Source organism: Clupea harengus, chromosome 11 (genome assembly GCF_900700415.2).
Source record: "Clupea harengus chromosome 11, Ch_v2.0.2, whole genome shotgun sequence".
Classification (NCBI taxonomy): domain Eukaryota; kingdom Metazoa; phylum Chordata; class Actinopteri; order Clupeiformes; family Clupeidae; genus Clupea; species Clupea harengus.
Window position 1 is genome coordinate 25140294 of NC_045162.1, and position 21133 is coordinate 25161426.

Below are 21133 nucleotides of genomic sequence, written 5' to 3' on the forward strand. Positions count from 1 at the left end.
TGTTGGGACAGGCCTATGAAACGTACAGAAACATGCCCACAAACAACTTTTATCTTTCTCTCTTTCTCCATCTCTCCCCCCCCCCCTCTCTCTGTCTCTCATTCTTTCTCTCTAACACACACACACACACACACACATATGCAGTTCAAACTCAGAAGCACACCTCAGATTGAGTGCAGGTTTGGTAATATGGTGGCGGTTAGAGCAATGAAACACATGTACCCGTGTGCTGCACACTGTCAAACAAAGCTGGCCCCAAATAGTGGTGATTTTAGCCAGGGTCATAAATCCCCTCTTTCAGTAACAGTTTAGAAATGTGATCGGATGAGGCTGTGTGGGAGGCGACTTCCACAGGACTGCACTGATGAAGTGGCACTGAGCGGGATGTTCTTCTCTTAACCCTGAGAATGATGGGGGGCACGGCAGTGTTACATTTCTCCCTCAGTACCACTGTGCAGACTCCGCCATATCCATACTGAGAACTTCCTCTGGCATAAATATACTGCAGGCCAAGCAGTGGATTAGCTCATAGCATGATATGTGTGTGATTGTGTGTGTGTGTGTGTTTGTGTGTTTGTTTCTGTGTGTGTGTGTGTGTTTTGGGGTGGAGGGATTTTGAGCGTGTTGGCAACATTCTCAACAGGTCAAGCCACGAAATGGGATTTCATCGGTGCATGCTCTGAATGGTGCCTGCCTCTCTGTCTGTGTGTATGTTTGTGTGTGTGTGAGTGTGTGTATAGTGGTTCTTTTTTATCATGGTGTGTGTGTGTGTGTGTGAGAGTGTGTGTATAGTGGTTCTATTGTATCACGGTGTGTGTTGTGTTGTGTGTGTGTGTGTGTGTATGTGTGTGCGAGTTTGTGTATAGTGGTCCTACAGGGCTGTAAATATACAGACTAGGCTTTATCACGGTGTGTGTGTGTGTGTCTGTGTGTGTAAGAGAAAGAGAGAGTGTGTGTGTGTGTGTGTGTGTTTGTGTGTCTATGTGTGTAAGAGAAAGAGAGAGAGAGAGAGAGAGTGTGTGTGTGTGTGTGTGTGTGTGTGTGTGTGTGTGTGTGTGTGTGTGTGTGTGTGTGTGTGTGTGTGTATTAGGCATATGCCATAGCCTTGCCGTCCTAGCCTCCTGCCACTGCATGGCCTCTGGGTTGGATCCCAGCCCCTCTCCTCCAGCCCCACCCGTCTCCTCTCCATCAGCACCACCCGTCTCCTCTCCGTCAGCACCACCCGTCTCCTCTCCTCCAGCACCACCCGTCTCCTCTCCTCCAGCACCACCCGTCTCCTCTCCTCCAGCCCCACCCGTCTCCTCTCCTCCAGCACCACCCGTCTCCTCTCCGTCAGCACCACCCGTCTCCTCTCCTCCAGCACCACCCGTCTCCTCTCCTCCAGCACCACCCGTCTGTCCTCCTCCAGCACCACCCGTCTCCTCTCCTCCAGCCCCACCCGTCTCCTCTCCTCCAGCACCACCCGTCTCCTCTCCTCCAGCCCCACCCGTCTCCTCTCCTCCAGCACCACCCGTCTCCTCTCCGTCAGCACCACCCGTCTCCTCTCCTCCAGCACCACCCGTCTCCTCTCCTCCAGCACCACCCGTCTCCTCTCCTCCAGCACCACCCGTCTCCTCTCCTCCAGCACCACCCGTCTCCTCTCCTCCAGCCCCACCCGTCTCCTCTCCATCAGCACCACCCGTCTCCTCTCCGTCAGCACCACCCGTCTCCTCTCCTCCAGCACCACCCGTCTCCTCTCCATCAGCACCACCCGTCTCCTCTCCATCAGCACCACCCGTCTCCTCTCCGTCAGCACCACCCGTCTCCTCTCCATCAGCACCACCCGTCTCCTCTCCGTCAGCCTGCTCTCAGCCCGTCTCCCAGCACCACCCGTCTCCTCTCCCTCCAGCACCACCCGTCTCCTCTCCTCCAGCACCACCGCCTCCTCTCCGTCAGCACCACCCGCGTCCACTCTCCTCTCTCCGTCAGCACCACCCGTCTCTCCTCCGTCAGCACCACCCGTCTCCTCTCCTCCAGCACCACCCGTCTCCTCTCCTCCAGCACCACCCGTCTCCTCTCCATCAGCACCACCCGTCTCCTCTCCGTCAGCCCCACCCGTCTCCTCTCCTCCAGCACCACCCGTCTCCTCTCCGTCAGCACCACCCGTCTCCTCTCCTCCAGCACCACCCGTTCTCCTCTCCTCCAGCACCACCCGTCTCCTCTCCGTCAGCACCACCGTCTCCTCTCCTCCAAGCACCACCCGTCTCCTCTCCTCCAGCACCAGCCGTCTCCTCTCCCTCCAGCACCACCCGTCCTCCTCTCCTCCAGCACCACCCGTCTCCTCTCCGTCAGCACCACCCGTCTCCTCTCCGTCAGCCTGCTCTCAGCTCCTCTCCTCCAGCACCACCCGTCTCCTCTCCTCCAGCCCCACCCGTCTCCTCTCCTCCAGCACCACCCGTCTCCTCTCCTCCAGCACCACCCGTCTCCTCTCCTCCAGCACCACCCGTCTCCTCTCCGTCAGCACCACCCGTCTCCTCTCCTCCAGCCCCACCCGTCTCCTCTCCATCAGCACCACCCGTCTCCTCTCCTCCAGCACCACCCGTCTCCTCTCCTCCAGCACCACCCGTCTCCTCTCCTCCAGCACCACCCGTCTCCTCTCCTCCAGCACCACCCGTCTCCTCTCCTCCAGCCCCACCCGTCTCCTCTCCTCCAGCCTGCTCTCAGCGGGGTGGTTAAATTGTCCATGATGCATAAACGCTCGTTTATAAAAACTGACAGACGCGGCGGTCGTTTACAAAAATTAATTACCTCTCCGAGCGGAGTGGCGCGGCAGGGCTGGAGCTCCTCCTGTCAGTCACACCCGACCACCCCGGCAGCCTCCTGCGCCAGAGATCACACACACTACCTGCAGAGAGAGAGAGGGAGGGAGGGAGGGAGATGGAGGAGGAGAGAGGGAACGCCAAGACAAAAACAATACAAGGGGAGGGGAAACTAGTGAGATGGGGAGAGAGAGAGAGAGATGGAAGTGTGGAAGTGTTAGACAGGAAAGGGAGAGAGAGAAAGAGAGAGAGAAGACAGGGTGAGAGAGAAAAAATGTGTTGACAGAATGAGAGGGTGGAGGAAGAGAGAGCAGAGAGAGAGAGAGAGAGAGAGAGAGAGAGAATAGAATATCAAATAAAAAAACAGGTTGTTTAAAATAACCAAGGCCAGAGATTATCAGAGAGTTTATGTTGACTGTCTGTTTTTTTCCTCTCTCTGGCTAAATTGAATAAATTGCATTCATCTGTGCAGGGTTAATGGAATGGATCTGTTCAATGGCGTTGTAATGCCACCCAAAGCTAATGATAAAAGTGGCTCGCCTCTTCTTCCCTGACAGAGCGTAGACAGCTTTTAGCATAATGAATGGCAGGTCACTGAAATGCCACGTTTCTTCCCCATTAATAGATGGCTCATCTGCCGCTTTGCATAATAATTAAAGAGAATTCATTAATGTGAGGGTCTTTTTTTGTGTGAGGCTGAGTTCATTTTCTACCCTGAAGTCATTTCAGTTATAGAAAAGCCCTGATCAGGACTGTAGATCAGTACATTTTATTTTTCTCTCAGGTGTTCATCATCAATCATAATTTAGTTGTTGCATAAGGGGATCATATAGGTTTGATGTTTTGATTGCATACAGAAATCCTCCTCTGTTCAAACCTCTCCATAAGATAAAAAACAATGCTTCATCAACACAACTGATATTTCCAGCCATGCATTTTAATTGAGTCCGGGTGAGACGTTTCGTAAGTATGCTGCTTTGTAAGCATTTACCTGTATTGTTTTGCTGACTTCCAAGGTTAGATGCTAATGGAATTTGTTTATTTGTTTTCATTGTACTGTGTTGCATAGCAACGTACCACTCTTACTAGAACTTTTCCTGGAAACACTGGCAACAGTTAAAAAGACAATACTTCAGTGTCTATTTATGTATTCTCAACTTTACATTGTACAAAAAGTTGGAAGAAAGCATCCTGAATGTGCTGCTGCCCTATAAAACCCGGCCTTCAACATGTTATTTGCGTAAACGGGCCTATTCAACAGTATACTTTATTATTTTCATATGGGATTAAAAAGCATGATTGTTTCTCTCCATCCTGTCATCAGGCTGCTGGTCATCTTGTATCAGTGGGTGTGGAGGAGTCGTGGGACATGTGAATAATATCACTGGGTGGTTCCAGGGTTTTCCCTCACTCGCCGTAATGGAACCGCTGGCAGAGAGATGGCAATGAGACAGGATGTGGCTGATTCCGACGTCAGTATAAAAAGAACCGACCGACCGACCGTTGTTTTTTTTTTTTTTTTTTTTTCAAGTACAATTCTGCCGAGAGTATAATAAGAAACATGTTGTTTGAAAAATATGTCTGTGCAAACTACATCCACCCAAAACGATTTTAATGGAGAGAGTTTCTGCCTGTTTCTGCCTGCAGAGAGCTTTTGACTGGCATCGCAATAGGTCGTGTTATGTGATACTAGTGGAGCTCCATTAAAATGTATGCTTTTGCCTCCCAGAACAGAGACCAGAGTATTATGAGGTGAACCTTGACCGCCTCCAGACTTAATAAGGCACACATGACGATTAAACATGTCCGAACCTTCCTCAAAGATAGGTGGTCAGGGCTCAGGCACTCCCCTTGGCCTTGTATTCTGGCTGCTACAGTTTTTCTCTATAGAGTCATGGATTCCATTCGTTTTTAACCTTACCCAATAGCTCTAGGGTGCATGTTAATTGAACATCGTATTTCCACACAATGGTTCCTTTTTCTTTCTCCGAATATGTTAAGCGATTTAGACGTGAAGCTATTTTGACTCAGCCTTGAATGCTCTATATTTACTTAAAGTATTTGGGGTTTTTCTGTTCATTTCGCTTTGTTTAAATATTGATTTATCTGCCTCTGCAAATTGTTTTCCAATAAACCAGTTCCTTCTGTTTTGACCATTTCATTGTACAAGTGCTGTGACAATATATGTTAAACCCCAGTTCATTAGCCTACAATGCCTTCACTGCACTATGACAGCTAAAAGATCTTGATTTAATGCTCCTCCATGAGATTATAGACCCCTCATCTTTCATTCTCTGGGCAGCACATTTGTAGATACCGTGCCTTCACCATTCTCCTGGTGCTTCATGTTGGCAAAGGACCTGCAGGGCAAATTCTTAGAAAATAGTTGTGAAACCAATAGTCTTTCATCAGAGGACTCTAAGCGGATCTTAAAATGGCTCTCCTGTGCAGACATACTAGGAAAAAAAAATCCTAAAATCCTTTTCCGAGGGCGTAGGTCCATGCCCGTGCCCGTGCCCATGCCAATGTCCATGCCCATAGCAGGTTTGGGCTTCTCTGTGGCTCTGAGGCTGTCAGTGTTTTTCCTGTGTGTTCATCCATCACAGTGCTTTCCCAGCTGTGCCATAACAGAGATGAGAAGCTTCTTTTTTTTTTCTCCTTTCTTTCTCCCCCCCCCCCCCCCCTTTTTTTACGTGCTGGTTTTTCTATGGTTGGGTGGGAATGGTGCCCCTGAGTTGCTAGTTTCCTGCTCTGTCTGAGAGGCGCTTTGAAGAGCCCAGCTAGAACAATTACTGAGGCAGGGCCTGGGCCCTAATCTGACTGCGTGCACTCACGCTAGCCCCCCCCCCCCCCCCCTCTACCGTCCCCTCTCTACACCCCCCCCCTCACCCCCTGCGCCCGCCAGCCGCAGCGCAATCGCTCCCCATCGCCGTGCCGATACGCTACGGTCCAGCTGTGCTCCCACACACCCAGCAAAACACAGACACAGTTTCACTTTCAAAGCCGGCTCTAGCGATGCTGAAATCATTTAAGAGTGAAATCGAATAAAGAAGTACGTAATGATAACAGAGGATGCTGCGAGGCCTTTTTTGTGGTTGTGTGTCTGTGTAGGTGTGCAGTCTAAGCTTTTGTTATGTTGGTAGCTGATGTCTCAATTATTGACAAAGTATGCAAGTGTATTTACAAGTATGCATGTGTATTTACAAGTATGCAAGTGTATTTACAAGTATGCAAGTGTATTTACAAGTATGCATGTGTATTTGCAAGTATGCAAGTGTATTTGCAAGTATGCAAGTGTATTTACAAGTATGCATGTGTATTTACAAGTATGCAAGTGTATTTACAAGTATGCATGTGTATTTGCAAGTATGCATGTGTATCTGGATTTCTCCACACATACATATTTGCATTCCAAGTATGACGGGCATCTCTTTAAGATCTTCCCTCCATCTTTATCACGTAAGTGCTCATTCGGTGCGGTGCCATTATACGCATTCCTTTGGTTTCCAGAATGATCTCTACATCTTGTCGCCTCATGTCACGCCTTAGTGTGACGGTGCCTGTTTTTGGATTCAGACGCAGAAGAGAGAGTTGGCTATGAGAACACTATGACAGTCATGGTGTATTATGTCATTTGTGTCGCCTGCTATGGGAGGATGTTCAATGTCTCAGATGTATAACGAGCTTTTATAGTGTCGTGTCAAAGCCTCCTGCTGTTTGGACCTAAACTGTTGTGTGGTGTTAAGTGTTAGCGCACATGGCGGAGTTCTTTGACATTCAAGAACGTGTCAGTGTGTCCGCCTACCACTCCACGAGATCTCTGTGTAAGGTGTCATCATGTTTCAGTTGATGTGCTCATCTTTTTTTGTGCTCGGAGACAGCAATAGGAAACATGACAAAAGTAGGTGAGTGAAAAAAAACAATCTTGAAAAAACGAAGAGAGAGTGTGAGAGATGGATAGAGAAAGAGAGAGGGAAAGGAAGAGAGAAGAGAGATGTTAGGTCTGAGATGTTCCAGTAGGGGGCCTCGGCTGTTTGCTGTATGCCTCCCTCCTCTCTTTAAACTGCATTCTGCCTGTGAGCCCAGCAGCCTTCAGGAGTAGAGAGAGAAAGAGAGAGAGAGGAAGAGAGAGAGAGAGAGAGGAAGAGAGAGAGAGAGAGAGAGGAAGAGAGAGAGAGAGAGAGAGAGAGAGAGAGGAAGAGAGAGAGAGAGAGGCTGGCTTAGACCCTCCTACCGGCAGCAGCCTTTCAGGGGGAAGAAAGTGGAGTGGAAGTCCCTCCTCCTTCCAGCCCTGTGGAGGAGGATCGTAGCGTAGCCCAGCTGAAGGCGAAACCCTTTAGTCCTCAACCTAGCGGGGAGCTGCCAGCACCACATACACACACAGAAAAAACACACGCACAGCACACACCCACAAACACACACACACACTCTCTCTCTCTCTCTATCTCCGCCTCTCACACACGCTTGCACGCACGGGCAGGCAGGCGCAAACACAGCCACAGCCAGGCGCGCATGCATACACACACACACTCACAAAAACACACGCAGGCAGGCACGCTCTCTCTCTCTGCCGCTAAACACTCTCTCTCACAGACACACAAGCGCGCGCGAGAGGCAGCCCGGAAGACGGCGTTGTAGAGGAAAGGAGAAGAGACAAGAAGGCACCAAGAGATCCCTGCGAAAAAAAGAGAGAGAGAAGGAAGGAAGGAAAGAAAGAAAGAGCAGGAAAAGGAGGAGTGCGTCTTGTGAGTGGACAACTGTATTCGCGTTTGTGTTTTTTCTTAAGAAAAGAAACATTTCCCTCTCTCTCTCTCTCTCTCTCTCTCTCACTCTCTCTCTGTGTCTGTCTGGGGATCAGTGAGGATCGGGGCTTTTTTGGCGTGCATTACTGACTGCCAGGAGTTTGCTCTCGTGGGGATCTGTATTTTCTCTTCGGCTGGGGAGATTTCATCAGAAGGGCTTTTGTCACATTGGCTGCTCGAGATTTTGAGACATCTATCCATCCATCTATCCATTTATCCATCCATCCATCCATCCATCCATCCATCCAAGAGCTCTCCCTCTCTCTCTCGGAGTCGTTCGTCTGCATCTAGGCATTGTCCATCAATCTGAGCGTGGAGCGGAGTGGAAGGTGCACCTCGGATATCTGTCAGCCTCCAACAGGATCTGACACTGTGCAGGAAGCGAAGGAAGAGAAGTCAGTGTGTGAAAGAGAGGAGAGAGAAAAGCGCATGAGCGAGAAAAGAGAGTGAGAAAAGAGAGCCAAGGCATGAACAGGAGGATACCAGCCGGCTTTTCTGAGAAGTGAACGCCACGGTACACAGTCTCCGTCTCTCCTCCTCCTCCTCTTCCTCGTCCTCTTCCACCACCACCACTCTTTTTCTGTCCCTCTCTGCCTCCACTCTCTCCTCTCCTCTCCTCTCCTCTCCTCTCCTCTCCTCTCTCTCTCTCTGTCTTTTTTCTGCTCTGGGCAGCACCTGTGTGCCTCATTCCATCCTCCTCCCCCTCCCTGCTCTTCCTCCTCACTGCCACTCCTCATCCTCACACACGGAAAAAAAACAGGACAGCCCGAGGGTCCGGAGACGACTCCACGTCGGTCCCAATTTTGCCCCTCTCTCTCTCTCTCTCTCTCTCTCTCTCTCTCTACCTCTCTGTCCATCTCCGTCCGGTTCACTGTCCACCTCTCCGCCTCTCCACGGATCTACGCCAGCCTCCACCCCCGGGGGAACCGAGTGAGTGGGGCATCAGCCAGAGGCGTTTCTGACGCTCCACAGAGTCTCCGTCCGTCCGTCCGTCCCTTCGCGACCGCCAGAAGGATTCCAGCTACATGGGCAAACGCTTGGAACAGCAACCAATGTACCCCCAGTACACCTACTACTACCCTCACTATCTCCAGACGAAGGTATGGTGTGCCTGGTCCTTGTGTGTGTGCTCCCCACCCCTTCCCCTCTCCTCCCCTCCCCTCCACTCCTCCCCTCCCCTCCACTCCTCTCCTCCTCTCCCCTCCACTCCTCCTCTCCTCCTCTCCCCTCCACTCCTCTCCTCTCCTCCTTTCCTCTGTGTGTCCCCGAGTCTGTGCCCATTGCTAGGCTCATGCTGCAGTTGATTGATGGGCTATCGAGCTGCAGGTACACTCCTTTGATGATCTAGGGTACAGCTGACGTGTGTGTGTGTGGGGGGGTGACAGGTTTAAACGTGACACCATCTCCCTGTGTTGCATAGGCATGCACACACACACACATGCACACACACACACACACACACACACACACACACACACACACACTGTCACACACACAGAAAAGGACACCTAAGAATGCAATGATTCAAAAAGAACTATATACACACACATGCAGACACACACACACACTCATGCATGCATACACACACACACACACACACACACACACACACGTTTTTGGGGGATTTGAATGCATTCCTCTCACAGAGCACTTCTCCACCAGGAAGTGATCACAAGTTGATTACGGCCTTGTGATCGATTGCCATGGGAGCCTATCGCCAGGCTGGGGATTCCTGGCAGCCGCGGTGATTCATACCTGCTTTTATGCGCTGTGCCGAGTGAAAAGTTGGCCGTTATGTTACATAAGTGAGTAAGTGTGTGGTATGTGTGTGTGAGACAGGGATGGAGAGAGTGTGAGGGGGAACGAAGAGGAGGGAGAGATAGAGTGTGTGGGAGAGGGAGGGAGGGAGGGAGAGCAGGATGAGTAATGAGTGTGTAAGAGTGCTTCTGATTGAATTAGAGACGGAGAAAGAGAGAGGAAGAAAGTAATGAGAATGACTTGTTCACATCTAAGTGGAATGTCCAGTGTATGTGGCTTCCATTGAGATTGTTTGGGAATCATTTGTGGTTATGGAGAGAGCTTAGACATACAAACAAATGGCTGGGTTTTCTGTGAGCTTCCCTGGGCTTTGCTGCTGGTTCTGTGGACCAGGTTGTAGACTGCCTCAGTGGTGCTGTGTGGTTCTCCATCACCGTGGCGCACCTCTCTGTGAGGATTGGCCCGTTCCAGCAGCACCACCTCCGCTTGTCCACAGCACACCCGGGCCAATCTGTCAACCCGATGCTGCCGCCGTGGCGCCCCCTTGCCTGGGCTCCTCTGCAGCGCTGCAGAGCCTGTCCCACCGCCTGGAGAATTCCCTCTGGAGCCTTCAACAGGCAGCCTCTCCCCTCCCCTCCCCTCCCCTCCCCTCCCCTCCTGCAACCAGGCAGCCCCCACACACCCCCACCCCCATTCTCTCTCTCCTTCTCTCTCTTTCTCTCTCTCTCTCTCTCTCTTTCTATCTCTCTCTCTCTCTCTCTCTCTCTCTCTCTCTCTTTCTCTGTCTTCCCTTTCAAGGTCAAGTTGAATGGGACCTTGCCATTTCCAGTTGTTCAATGCCTTCCACCAAAGGATCTTTACGAGACCCAAGCCGCTAGTACCCGTCTATTTGTCCTCCCGTGCCAATTTGCCCGAGAAAAGCTGGTGCCATCAAACAAAGCAATTAACCCCATAGAATTGCTTGGTTGTTGAATATGTCAGGTATTGATTCAGAAGCCGGTGTGCAGGCGTGATATTACTGCCAGCGAAGTCAGCCTACGATTCGCCATCGTCCTAAGCCGTGTGTGCGGGAGATTAGGAGTGAACAACCGGGCTGGTAATAATTATTGATTGGCAGATTATCGGAGAGGAAGGAGAGCACTTTGGCTCTGAGTTATGTCCCGTATCAGATTGCAGATATTCGGCTTTTTCTCGTTAAGATGGAGGGTCTCTTGTAAAGAATGTGTGTGTGTGTGTGTGTGGTCGGCGTGTGTGTGTGTGTGTGTGTGTGTGTGTGTGTGTTCGGCGTGTCTGTGTGTGTGGTCAGCGTTTGAGTGCATATACGTGTGTGTATGTGTGTGGTCAGTGTATGTGCGGTCAGTGTGTGTGTATGTATGTGTGTGTGTGTTGAGGGGGGTGCCTTTCACTGTGATTGGAGATGTAAATGGCCTCTTATTAATCTTGATTCGGGTGTAGTGAGCGCGAGGAGGCATTCCTCATGGGGATATCAATCACCAGGGAGCAGAGAGGCACCTGACACCCAATCAGTGGCAGACCCCCCCCACCCCCCCACCCACCCCCCCCCCCCTCCACCCCCCTCCACCCGACGCTGCCTCTCCCCTGCAGATGGAAAACACTGTTTAATCAGAGAGAGCTAGAAGAGTGGCGTCAAAGAGAAGAAACACGGCTACAGTATGGCCCTCAGAGGAAGAGTTGGCTGCCTTCAAATAAGGGGAGCGTTTCCTGTGGGCCAGGTGGTATTTCAGCTGGGATGTTTGAATGAATACACGAGGCGGTTCCATTTTGAGACTCTGAGACTGGAATTACGAGATGTGAGATGACACAGAAGTGCTTTTTACACCAGAAGTAGTTTAAAGGAATTCATTAATTTGTTTTTAATAAAAGCACCGAAAATAACATGGCTGGTATGGTGGCATCAGTTAGAACTTAATGCATTATATTACACACACACACACACATACACAGTTAGAAAATTCCAAGCCCTCAAGGTGATATGTGTGTTTGTGATGTGTTTCATTCCTTGTGCTAATGTGTGTATTTAAGTTATGTGTGTGTGTGTGTGTGTGTGTGTGTGTGTGTGTGTGTCTGTGGGAGGAGGAGGAAGTGTATTTGACAGGCATCTAGCACCGTCGACTTATTAAATAGATTTAAGGGCAAGTAATTCCCCCCTGGTGTTGTGTCAACAGAAGGCTGTGGGGCCCCTCTGCCATTGAATCAGCAGCATGAAGTCAGTCCTTCACACTCCTTTCTATCAGAGAAAAGAGAGAAAAGGGGAGCTGTGTGTGTGTGTGTATGTGTATGTGGTGTGTAGGTGTGTGTGTGTGTGGTGTGTGTGTGTGTGTGTGTGTGTGTGTATGTGGTGTGTAGGTGTGTGTGTGTGTGTATGTGGTGTGTAGGTGTTTATTTGTCATGTTTTCCATGTTTGTGCAGACTTGTGTGCGAGCGAGAGTGTGCTTGTTAGTCCGTGAGACAGAGATATGCGACGGGCGGAGAGAGAGAGAGAGAGGGAGAAGGAGAGAGAGAGAGAGAGAGAGAGGAGAGAGAGAGAGGAGAGAGGAAGGGAGGAAGGGAGGGAGGGTAGGTAATCTCAGAGCGATGTGTGTGCCTGTGTGTGCACATAGGCATTTACGTGTGTGTGTGTGTGTGTGTGTGTGTGTGTGTGTGTGTGCGTGTGTGTAGGTGGGGATAGAGAGGAGGGAGGGTGTTCAGTTACACTGAGAGGGGTCAGCTTTTGTGCAGCAGAAATAACATCCATCCGGCCGTTTAAAGCTCTCCTCTCAGCATGAGTGAGTGCTAACTGCCCTGCATTGGACGACACGCAGCACGGCGGCCGCATTCCTGCAGTGCCATGGGAGGCTGAGACTGGCAGCTCGTTAGGTGCCAGGGCCACCCTTATTATGCCATGCCATTCTGGCATCGGGCATGCCAGCCTGGCTATAGCCCGTTGTTATGGTAAAGGTTCCTGTTAACCACAGATGATTTCAATTATTTTGAATTTATGATTTTTTTTTCATTGCGTGGATGTTTTTAAAATAGCATGGATGGATGTTTTCGGTTTTTTTTATGGAATTAATAGGCTTGTTCTTCTGCCAGGATTCCAAGGTATTTATGATAATTTGTGTAATTAAAACCTCCATTGTCCCTACATTAGAGCGATTACATACCCCTCCTCCTGACACACACACACACACACACACACACGCAAACCCTGTTCATTTGTTCGTAAACACAAATGCTAGCCTTTCAAGAGGGCTTTTATCCCAGCGAGTGACTCCTTCACATTCAATTAGCAATCTGAACGTGACAGAGACATCCTCAATGATCAACCCTGAAGTCATTGCAGAAAAAAAAATGAACACCACAGAGACCAAATGGGCCTGTGGCCTCCTGCAGGGGCCAGGTGTATTGCCTGTCATTGTCCCTGGGGAAGGGCTGGGAAATGCTGAGGGATGAGCTGCGTTTGATGTTTGCGTTTGATAGAGAGATATCGTGCAGGGTGGGTGGGGTGGGGGAGTGAGAATGAGGCCTCTCCTTCTTCTATTCTGATTGTGTGAGAGACTTGCTCTTTGCTCTGCGTGTGTGTGTGTGTGTGTGTGTGTGTGTGTGTGTGAGCTTGTGTGGAGCTGAATTATACATGTGAATCCTACCACAGGGAAGGTTCTCTCAACGCTTTGCGAAAGTGAAATGCTTCCTGTGTGTATCTCTCTCTCTCCCTTCTCCTCTCTCTCTCTCTCTCTCTCTCTCTCTCTCTCTCTCTCTCTATCTCTATCCCCCCTCTCCTGTCTCTCTCCTGTCTCCATCTCTCTCTCTCTCTCCCCTCTCCTGTCTCTCTCCGATACACAGAACACTAAAGCCCAGCTCGGGTCGGCGTTGCCTGGCTTCTCTGGCGGCCGCAAAAACCCGGGCCCCCGCAACTAAGGGGCGCTGCTTGAGGAAATTCTAAAGTGCCTGTTTGGTTTTGTGCCAGAGCATAACATTTCTTAAATTTCCACGAGCCCGAAAGTGCAGGGCCGGGGATGAATTATTGACACGCGCGGCTTTGCAGTATTCATGTGCCAACCATGTTGAAATTGGGTTCAAAAGAAATGCGCACCAGACTTTGCACAGTTTTGCTCAATGCGGTGTAGTGGAACGCACGCTGTTCACTCGGTAGAACACAGTGGTTCGACAGCTTTTTCGCTTTTCATCTCTCCCTTTCTCTCGCTCTCCTTTCAGACATGGATAGGCTGTTGTTTCTCCGAGCCTGTACACAGGAAACGAAACGAAACGTTTCCTCCCTTTGAAGCTTGTCTTTTACATTGAACATGAACAACAGCGGCAAACAAATAAATAAATCATAAATTAGGCAAATCACGTTACATACACAAGGATGTAGCCCAGCAGGGGGTGGGGATAATGCCGGTATCACACCAGGTCCTCCCGCACAGGCTTTTCTGTGGCATACACACGAACCCTGCCTTTGCCAGTTTAAGGATCAGACGTCTGCTGAATCACCGCCTGATCCGGAGAAATCATGACACAAAATGAACCAAATGGCTTCTCTTGGTTATTCCTATCCTACCTTTTTGCCTGGTTCTCTTTCTTTCTCTCCCCATCATCATCATCATCATCTCTCTCTCCCTCTCTTCTCTCTCTGTCTCTCTTTCTCCCTCTCTCTATCCCACTGTGTCCTGGGCATTCGATCCAACCATCTGTTCTTTCGGGTGGGGTTGGGAAAAAAAAAGGGGACATTCTTACCCAACAAGCGTGAATGCATGCAGTAGGTAGATGGAGTGTGTTTTTATTTCTGCGTGATGATTCTCATTAGAAAGTCGTTTGCCATGTAATGTACGATATGCGTGCCAGAAGAGCAGGGTTTGACTGATCACACCGTGGTTGCGCTTCATCAGTGGCAAGGGAGTTTCTATGGTCGGGTGCTGCTCAAGTCAATAAACGTCTAATGATATTGCATGTAGGCATGCTGCATGCATGTATGTGAGAGCTCCATGTTTTCTAGGGCGAAGAAGCGTGCTGAGGGGAGGTGTACAAAAAAATTGCCAATGGGGACATTTATCTGAATCCAGAAGCAGATTGGTGCCTAGCCAGAGCCCAGGAAGCAGAGATAACAGTCTGTTTCTCCTGGTACAAAAGGAGAAAATGGGGAGAGAAAAGAGTGTGTGTAGGAGAGAGAGAGAGAGAGAGAGAAAGAAAAGGAAGAAAGAGAGAGAGAGAGGGCCGTATGGGAGAGGCCCTTGTCCCAGAGTAATGGGCCTGTTGCATTTTTAATAAAGGGCCACTTTGTAACAACGAGAGGCTGATGGATTCTCTGCTTTTAAAGGGCCCTACTTGCATTTATTTATTAATTTGTCTATTTTTTCCACGGCGTGTCCTTTTAGGGCATTGGTGTAAGTGCTCAACAAAGACTCCATATAGGGGATAAATAGTCGAGACGGAGAGAGTATAACCCTAAGCCGCGACAAGGCCAAGCGCAGAGATCGATCAAGGTCTACTGTCAATGCTCCGATCCGCCCCTGGCCACCGCCGGAGAAATGAGGGCCTGCGCGTTTGGCTCTCGGCGAGGGGAAATGTGTGTCACGTTGGGAAACAAGCGATGGTCCAGCAGCGCCGCGGTGATGGTGGCTGTGTTCTAAAGGCGCCGAGGGATATGTGCGGGGTTCCGCTGGGATTACGCCGGGACGGCATGAAAGGGTTGAGCTGCGTCAGGGTTTAGCTAAACCATCTCATTTCTTTGGACATGCTGGGATGATGCGAGGGACCACATGGGGAGACGCGCAGCATACGTACGGGGAAACTATTAATGTCAAGGTCTAATGCATTTAAGCATTCCGCCAAAGAAGACTCTAGAATGCTATATTCGTACTCAAATGCGTGTGTACGCTAGTTAATCTCTTCAGAGTCTGAATTGATGTTATGCGGTTTACTTCTCGGAATGATTGAAATGTGTTAAAAATTTTAACTTAAAATAATGAAATAAAGAAAGTTAGTGTATTCTTATCTGCACTGTGAGAAACAGCTCTGTCCATTTAGGATAAGTACAAGTCCTTCTATTGACTGTGATGGTTCTATAAGACTTAAACATTTAGTGAGAGAGCATGGCGCATTCATCTTTTCTGAACAGGCTCTTTTCTTTTCCTTGGGTGAGGCAAGTAAAAGTGTATTAATCAAACACAGTGGAAAATGAAAGGGAGGTTGAGTCTTGTCTCCATGTGGGAGAGAGAGATGCTGACCCGGGGCGATTCGGAGGGACATTCCATCCTCTACTGTCGTCTCCCACCTTCTACCTCTCTCGCCCCTCTCTCTCCTCTGTTTTTTAATCAGACCCTCAGCTGAGCACCCATCCACCCCCCACCCCCCACCCACCCCCCACCCAGCCCCCATGCCCAGCCCCCATGCCCAGTCAAAGCCAAGGACACCCTGGGAGGACTGTACGAGTAAAGCATCATAAATCCTGGAATTCAGTCTCTTCTGGGATTTAACACAAAAAGGAAAAGAAAAAATCCCTCCCCCTTCTCTGTGCTCTAACAACCCCACACACACACACACACACACACACACACACACACACACACACACACGCCACCCCCCTCGCGCAACTCATGCATACCTCTTCGCTGTAACAGCCACAAGAGAACTGCTCTAATCAGATTCAGTTACAACTGCACTTAACCCACCATAAAGACAAGGCCATTGGTCCATTGGTGTAACAGGCGTGCGCCGAGCGATACAGTGGAGTCAAATGAAAGGCATTGAAGACGGAATGAAGACGGCCACAAGACAGGGCAATGGGAAACGCTCGCTGTAGATGTGCTGGGGACGGGGGGGGGGGGGGGACGGGGGACGGGGACGAGGGGGGGGGGGGGCGGACGGGGAGGGGGACGGGGACGGGGGGGGGGGACGGACCTCCTCCCAGTCACCAGATGAAGTAAACAGACATTTGAGTTTTAAAGTGCTTGCAGTGATGGTTGATTAATAACTAAATCTATCCGTGTACTAGCTCAGGCTTCTATAGCTTTAGCCCCGCAAGCTAAGGCTCCAGCGTGGATTAGCTTATGTAAATAGTCCTTTTTGTTGGCTTCCAGTTGAATTAATTTTCTCAGCCAACACTACTTCTCTTTTTTTTTTCCCCTTCTCCTTCTTTCTAATCAGAATAATTTGCACGGTAGACACTCCGAAACGTGTCTAAACAAATCCAAGGGGCTTGTGGCCAAATAGAGTGATGGCTAATGACACTAAGAGCAAGCTCCCCCCCCTCCCCATCCCCTCCCCATCCCCTCCTCCTCCGTATCACGTAAGTCAATCTCTCCGCCAGAGCATGGGCAGAAAGAGCCTGTTAGTCTTCTCTGAGACGACTCTGTATAAGGCCGTGTTGAGTAAAAAGGCTGCGCCCGCTGTTTTTTTTTTTTTTTCATTTCTGCTAAAAATACCGGGGTGTTCTCCTTGTGCTCACTGGCTCATGAGAGCACGCCTGATTTGCTGTTCACTGGCTCTAATGTGGTCTGTCTGCCAGTTTGGCCACATAATTAATTACCACTATCTGTTGGTATGGTGTCGCGGCCCTGCTGGACTGGTGGTGCTAGTGGTGTTAGCGGTGGTAGTGGCGGCGGCGGGGGCGTGTGGAGTCGGTGGAAGTGTTGCGTTAGTTACGGCAGATGAGGCAGCACGGCATGGCTCGGTCTGGTTCCTCTTGATGGTTCAGTTCGCCTCAGTGCTCTGCCACGGAGGTACAGGAGCTACCGGAGCTCCGGCTCAGGGATATTAGCCAACCTATCTGTCACACTGCAATGCTCTTGATTACAGCCTCTCCTCTCCGGCCTCTCCACTCTCGACCCTCCTCCACTCCCCCCCCCTCTCTCTCTCTCTTTCACTCGCTTCTTTCTGGTCTATCTTTTCTCCACTGTGTTGGTCCTCGTTACACTCTGTCTTTCTTTCTCTCTTTTCCTCCCACACACACAGACACCTACACACACACACACACACACACACACACACACAGATAGAAACTGATGGTGGAGTGTGTGTGATCCAAATGAGTTCTTTACTATCTTTTATTGCTTCTTTCTCTGTCCAACTGATTGGGCAGTGAGCTGGGTTCTAACTGTGTGACTGTGTGAGAGTATGTGGCTCTTGTGTGTTTTTGTCTTTTGTGGTTTGCGTGTGTGTGTGTATGCGTGTGTGTGTGTCTTTGAGAGTGAAAGGAGAGCGTGTCTGGAGTGTGCATGCGTGTGTGCGTGTGTGTGTGTTTGTGTGCGTGTGTGTGTGTGTGTGTGTGTGTGTGTGTGTGTGTGTGTGCGTGTGTGTGTGTGTGTGTGTGTGTGTGCGTGTGTGTGTGTGTGTGTGTGTGTGTGTGTGTGTGTGTGCGTAAATGTTTCAGTGAAAGAGGAGAGTGTGTGTGCAGGATAGGAAAGAGAGGGCAGGAGGGATAAAAGCCTGACAGGATTAGTCCGGCAGAGACGACAGGCAGACAGACTCAGTGTGTGATGCTGGCCTTTGGGCTGAAGCTGAGATACTGCAAAGACTGCTAATCTCACCACACACTCCCGCACACACACACACACACACACACACACACACACACACACACACACACAACACACACACACACACACACACACACGCACACACACACACAAATGTGAAACAAAAGAAATCCGCTCATAAAAATGCACTTGTGCACACATATTCAGAAGAATACAGTCTCACTCATGCACATACGTACATACATGACCACATTCATTCACACTAACACACTGCCTACCTGTCACACACACACATGCATGCACGCACACGCGCACACAAACACACACACACACACTTGCACACACACGCACAAACACACACTCGCACACACACGCACATGCACACACTAGGCGCGCACACACACACACACACACACACACACACACACGCACAAACATTTAGCGCCTCAGGCTGAGGGAAATGTAAAGTAGAGTAGACACACCACATCTGCACCTGATATGGGTTCACCAGCAACTCTAGCACACCAGCGCTTTGTTTCCCGCCGGTCGCCGTGGTGATTACCCCTCCATCCATCCACGTGCTCCACTCCGCTTCCTCTCCTCCAGATGGCTCTCGTCTGGCTCAGTTGGGTCCTGAGGGTCCCCCAGCCAGCCCTGGGTGGTGTGTGTGGAGGCTGGGAGTCCCCTGAGGCTCACACACTGTACTCTGGGCCCCCACCGGAGGGGACGTCCCCCCCCCCCCCCCCCCACTTTACTCCCAGTTAGTTATGTTCAGAAGAGTGGAGGTGTGGCCTTATGGGTAGTGCCGCATGTGTTTTATGACTCCTCGTCTCCCAGCAACTTCTTAAGTGCAGTAAAGGGACCCTCTCTGCATAAGTGTGAGCCGATTGGTTCAGCCCTAGAGAGTATTCCGCAAGTTAACCAATGATCTGCCAAAAACATCTCCTACTTCTGAGTTAGAACCAAGTCTCAGTTTGTTGAAATCTGCTGCAATTGCTGTGAGAACCGTCTTTAATTTATCATCACCATCATCCCTTGCTTTAAATATCCAAAGGTCTTTGCCTGTATTCCACTCACTCTTGGCAGCAGCGGCAGCAGCATGTTCCCGTCTAATGCAAAGCAGCCGTGAACATCAGCGTTTACAAGACAGTCCAGTGAGCCAAGAAGACCAATCCTACTGCCACATCACAGCCATATCACCGCCATTAACAACACCAATCCTACTGCCATATCACAGCCATGTCACCATCGCCATTAACAAGACCAATCCTACTGCCACATCACAGCCATTAACAACACCAATCCTACTGCCACATCACAGCCACTAACAACACCAATCCTACTGCCACATCACAGCCATTAACAAATCCTGAAGCTTTCCCAGGGTTGTCCTGCCTGACTGATGAATTGATAAAAAGGGGATAAAAAGTTGTGGCATGGAATGCGCGCACCCCCCCCACACACACACACACACAGACACATACACACACACATACACAGACATACACACACACACACACACACATGAAGACAATAGTATCATTCCACTGCAGCAGCAGCAGACGTTGGGCGCACAGTAGACATATCTGTGTTCCGGTCGATGCAGCAGAAATAGAAGCGGCGCTCGGATGCGATGACTGTTCGGCCTGCCAGAGAGCTCTTGTTGCGCCGCCAGAATGCATGCACAGCACACACACACACACACACACACACACACACACACACACACACACACACACAGACACACACACACACACACACACAGACACACACACACACACACACACACACACACAGACACACACACACACACACACACACGTCTCCAGACAGCCTCCCTACCTCCTCCTCCTCCTCCTTCTTCTCATCCTCCTCCTCATCTTCTTCTTCCTCCCCCTCGAGCTGGTCTTTAACACGGATCCCTCCATTTGAGCTGTGGTCCCCTTTTTACACTCTCTCCCCGTGTCGGGTCTGCCGCTTCTGCCGTGTCAATCCCGTTGTGTCCGTTTCGTCGCAGTCACTCTCTCTGATTCATCTGTCCCCTACCGAGACAGAAAGGGTATTACGCTTCCATCAGGTGTGTTCAGACTCAGGGAGGGTGGGAGGGGGACGGGGGGGGGGGGCCCAGAGACTTGCCAGCCATTTTGCAGCTGGAGCGAGGGGCCATGTTCTCCCTCTTCATGCCCTTCCATGTCCTGCCGGTGTGAAGGAGCTGATCCCATTGCCATAATGGCCCACATTTGCACAGTGGTCAAGCAAGAAAAGCGGTCACCCCGCCGCCACTTTTGAAGTCTCCCCGGCAGAAAAAAAATGACAAATTGACTCACCAAGGTGCCTCTCCCTCTCCCAGGAGAGCTCCCTCCCTCCCTCCTCCCTCCCTCCCTCCCTCCCTCCCTCTCCCAGGAGAGCTCCCTCCTCCCTCCCTCCTCCCTCCCCCCCTCCCAACAGAGGCTGTGGCCTCTGTCACTTCAGTGCGAGTGGTGGCCGCTTAAGGGGCACTAGGTGCTGGATTGGACCCTGGCGCAACGGCCGGGTTGTGCTTCTTCACAGGGTGTTGATCGAGGGGTGGGGGTAGAGAGCGCTGGGCCTCCAGTTTTAGGCTGAGTGGAGTGGAAGGTGGTGGTGATGGAGGAGGAGGAGGAGGAGGAGGAGGAGGACGTGAGGCAGAAGGTTTATTTCCGTGGAAACAGCAGTGACTCTAGAGTCATTCCTCTGTGCATGGGGTAGATTGTAATTACTCTCTGCTCCCCGCTTAATGGCAGACATTTGTTTAAAAAAAAAAGCGGGGGGAAAAAAAAAATCCTGACACAGGGAAGTCTAAATGAGCCAATTAGAGAGCATATTAAAATTCAGAGAAGGGTATGAGCCTTTGTTCAGGAAGAGGGTGTGTGTATGTCTTTATGCAGACGCGCTTTTAAAAGTCAGTGTGTATGTGTGCTGGTACGTGCATGTGTGCGTGTTTGCATGTGTGCACGTGTGCACGTGCCTGTGTGTCTTCAAGCATGTGCGTTTTTTAAGTGTGTATGTGTGTGCATGTGCATGTGTGTGTCTCTTTAAGCATACGTATTTCCACAGTGTGTGTGTGTGTGCGTGTGTGTGCGTATGTGTACATACATGTACATACATAGATGTGCGTCCTCTAATGTGTTTGTGATGAGAGCGTGAGCGTGTGTGTGTGTTTATGAGCTGAGGGTGACACAGGTTACACACACAGGGCAGAGGGGGAGCACAAGGCCAAGGGCTTTGGAGTGAGTGTGAAGCGAGACCTTAATTAGACTCCTCGTGCTCCCCAAGTGCC

General features: G+C 50.4%; 1 protein-coding gene across 1 annotated transcript in view; it reads left to right on the forward strand.

The window, feature by feature from the left end:
• The first annotated feature begins 7301 nt into the window (after positions 1 to 7301).
• rbms3 (RNA binding motif, single stranded interacting protein) overlaps positions 7302 to 21133 on the forward strand; it is a 148096-nt gene continuing 134264 nt past the window's right edge. The window contains exon 1 of the mRNA XM_031576518.2: positions 7302 to 8700. Coding sequence (XP_031432378.1) covers positions 8626 to 8700 — 75 coding nt within the window. The 5' untranslated portion in view covers positions 7302 to 8625. The remainder of the gene's footprint in view (positions 8701 to 21133) is intronic.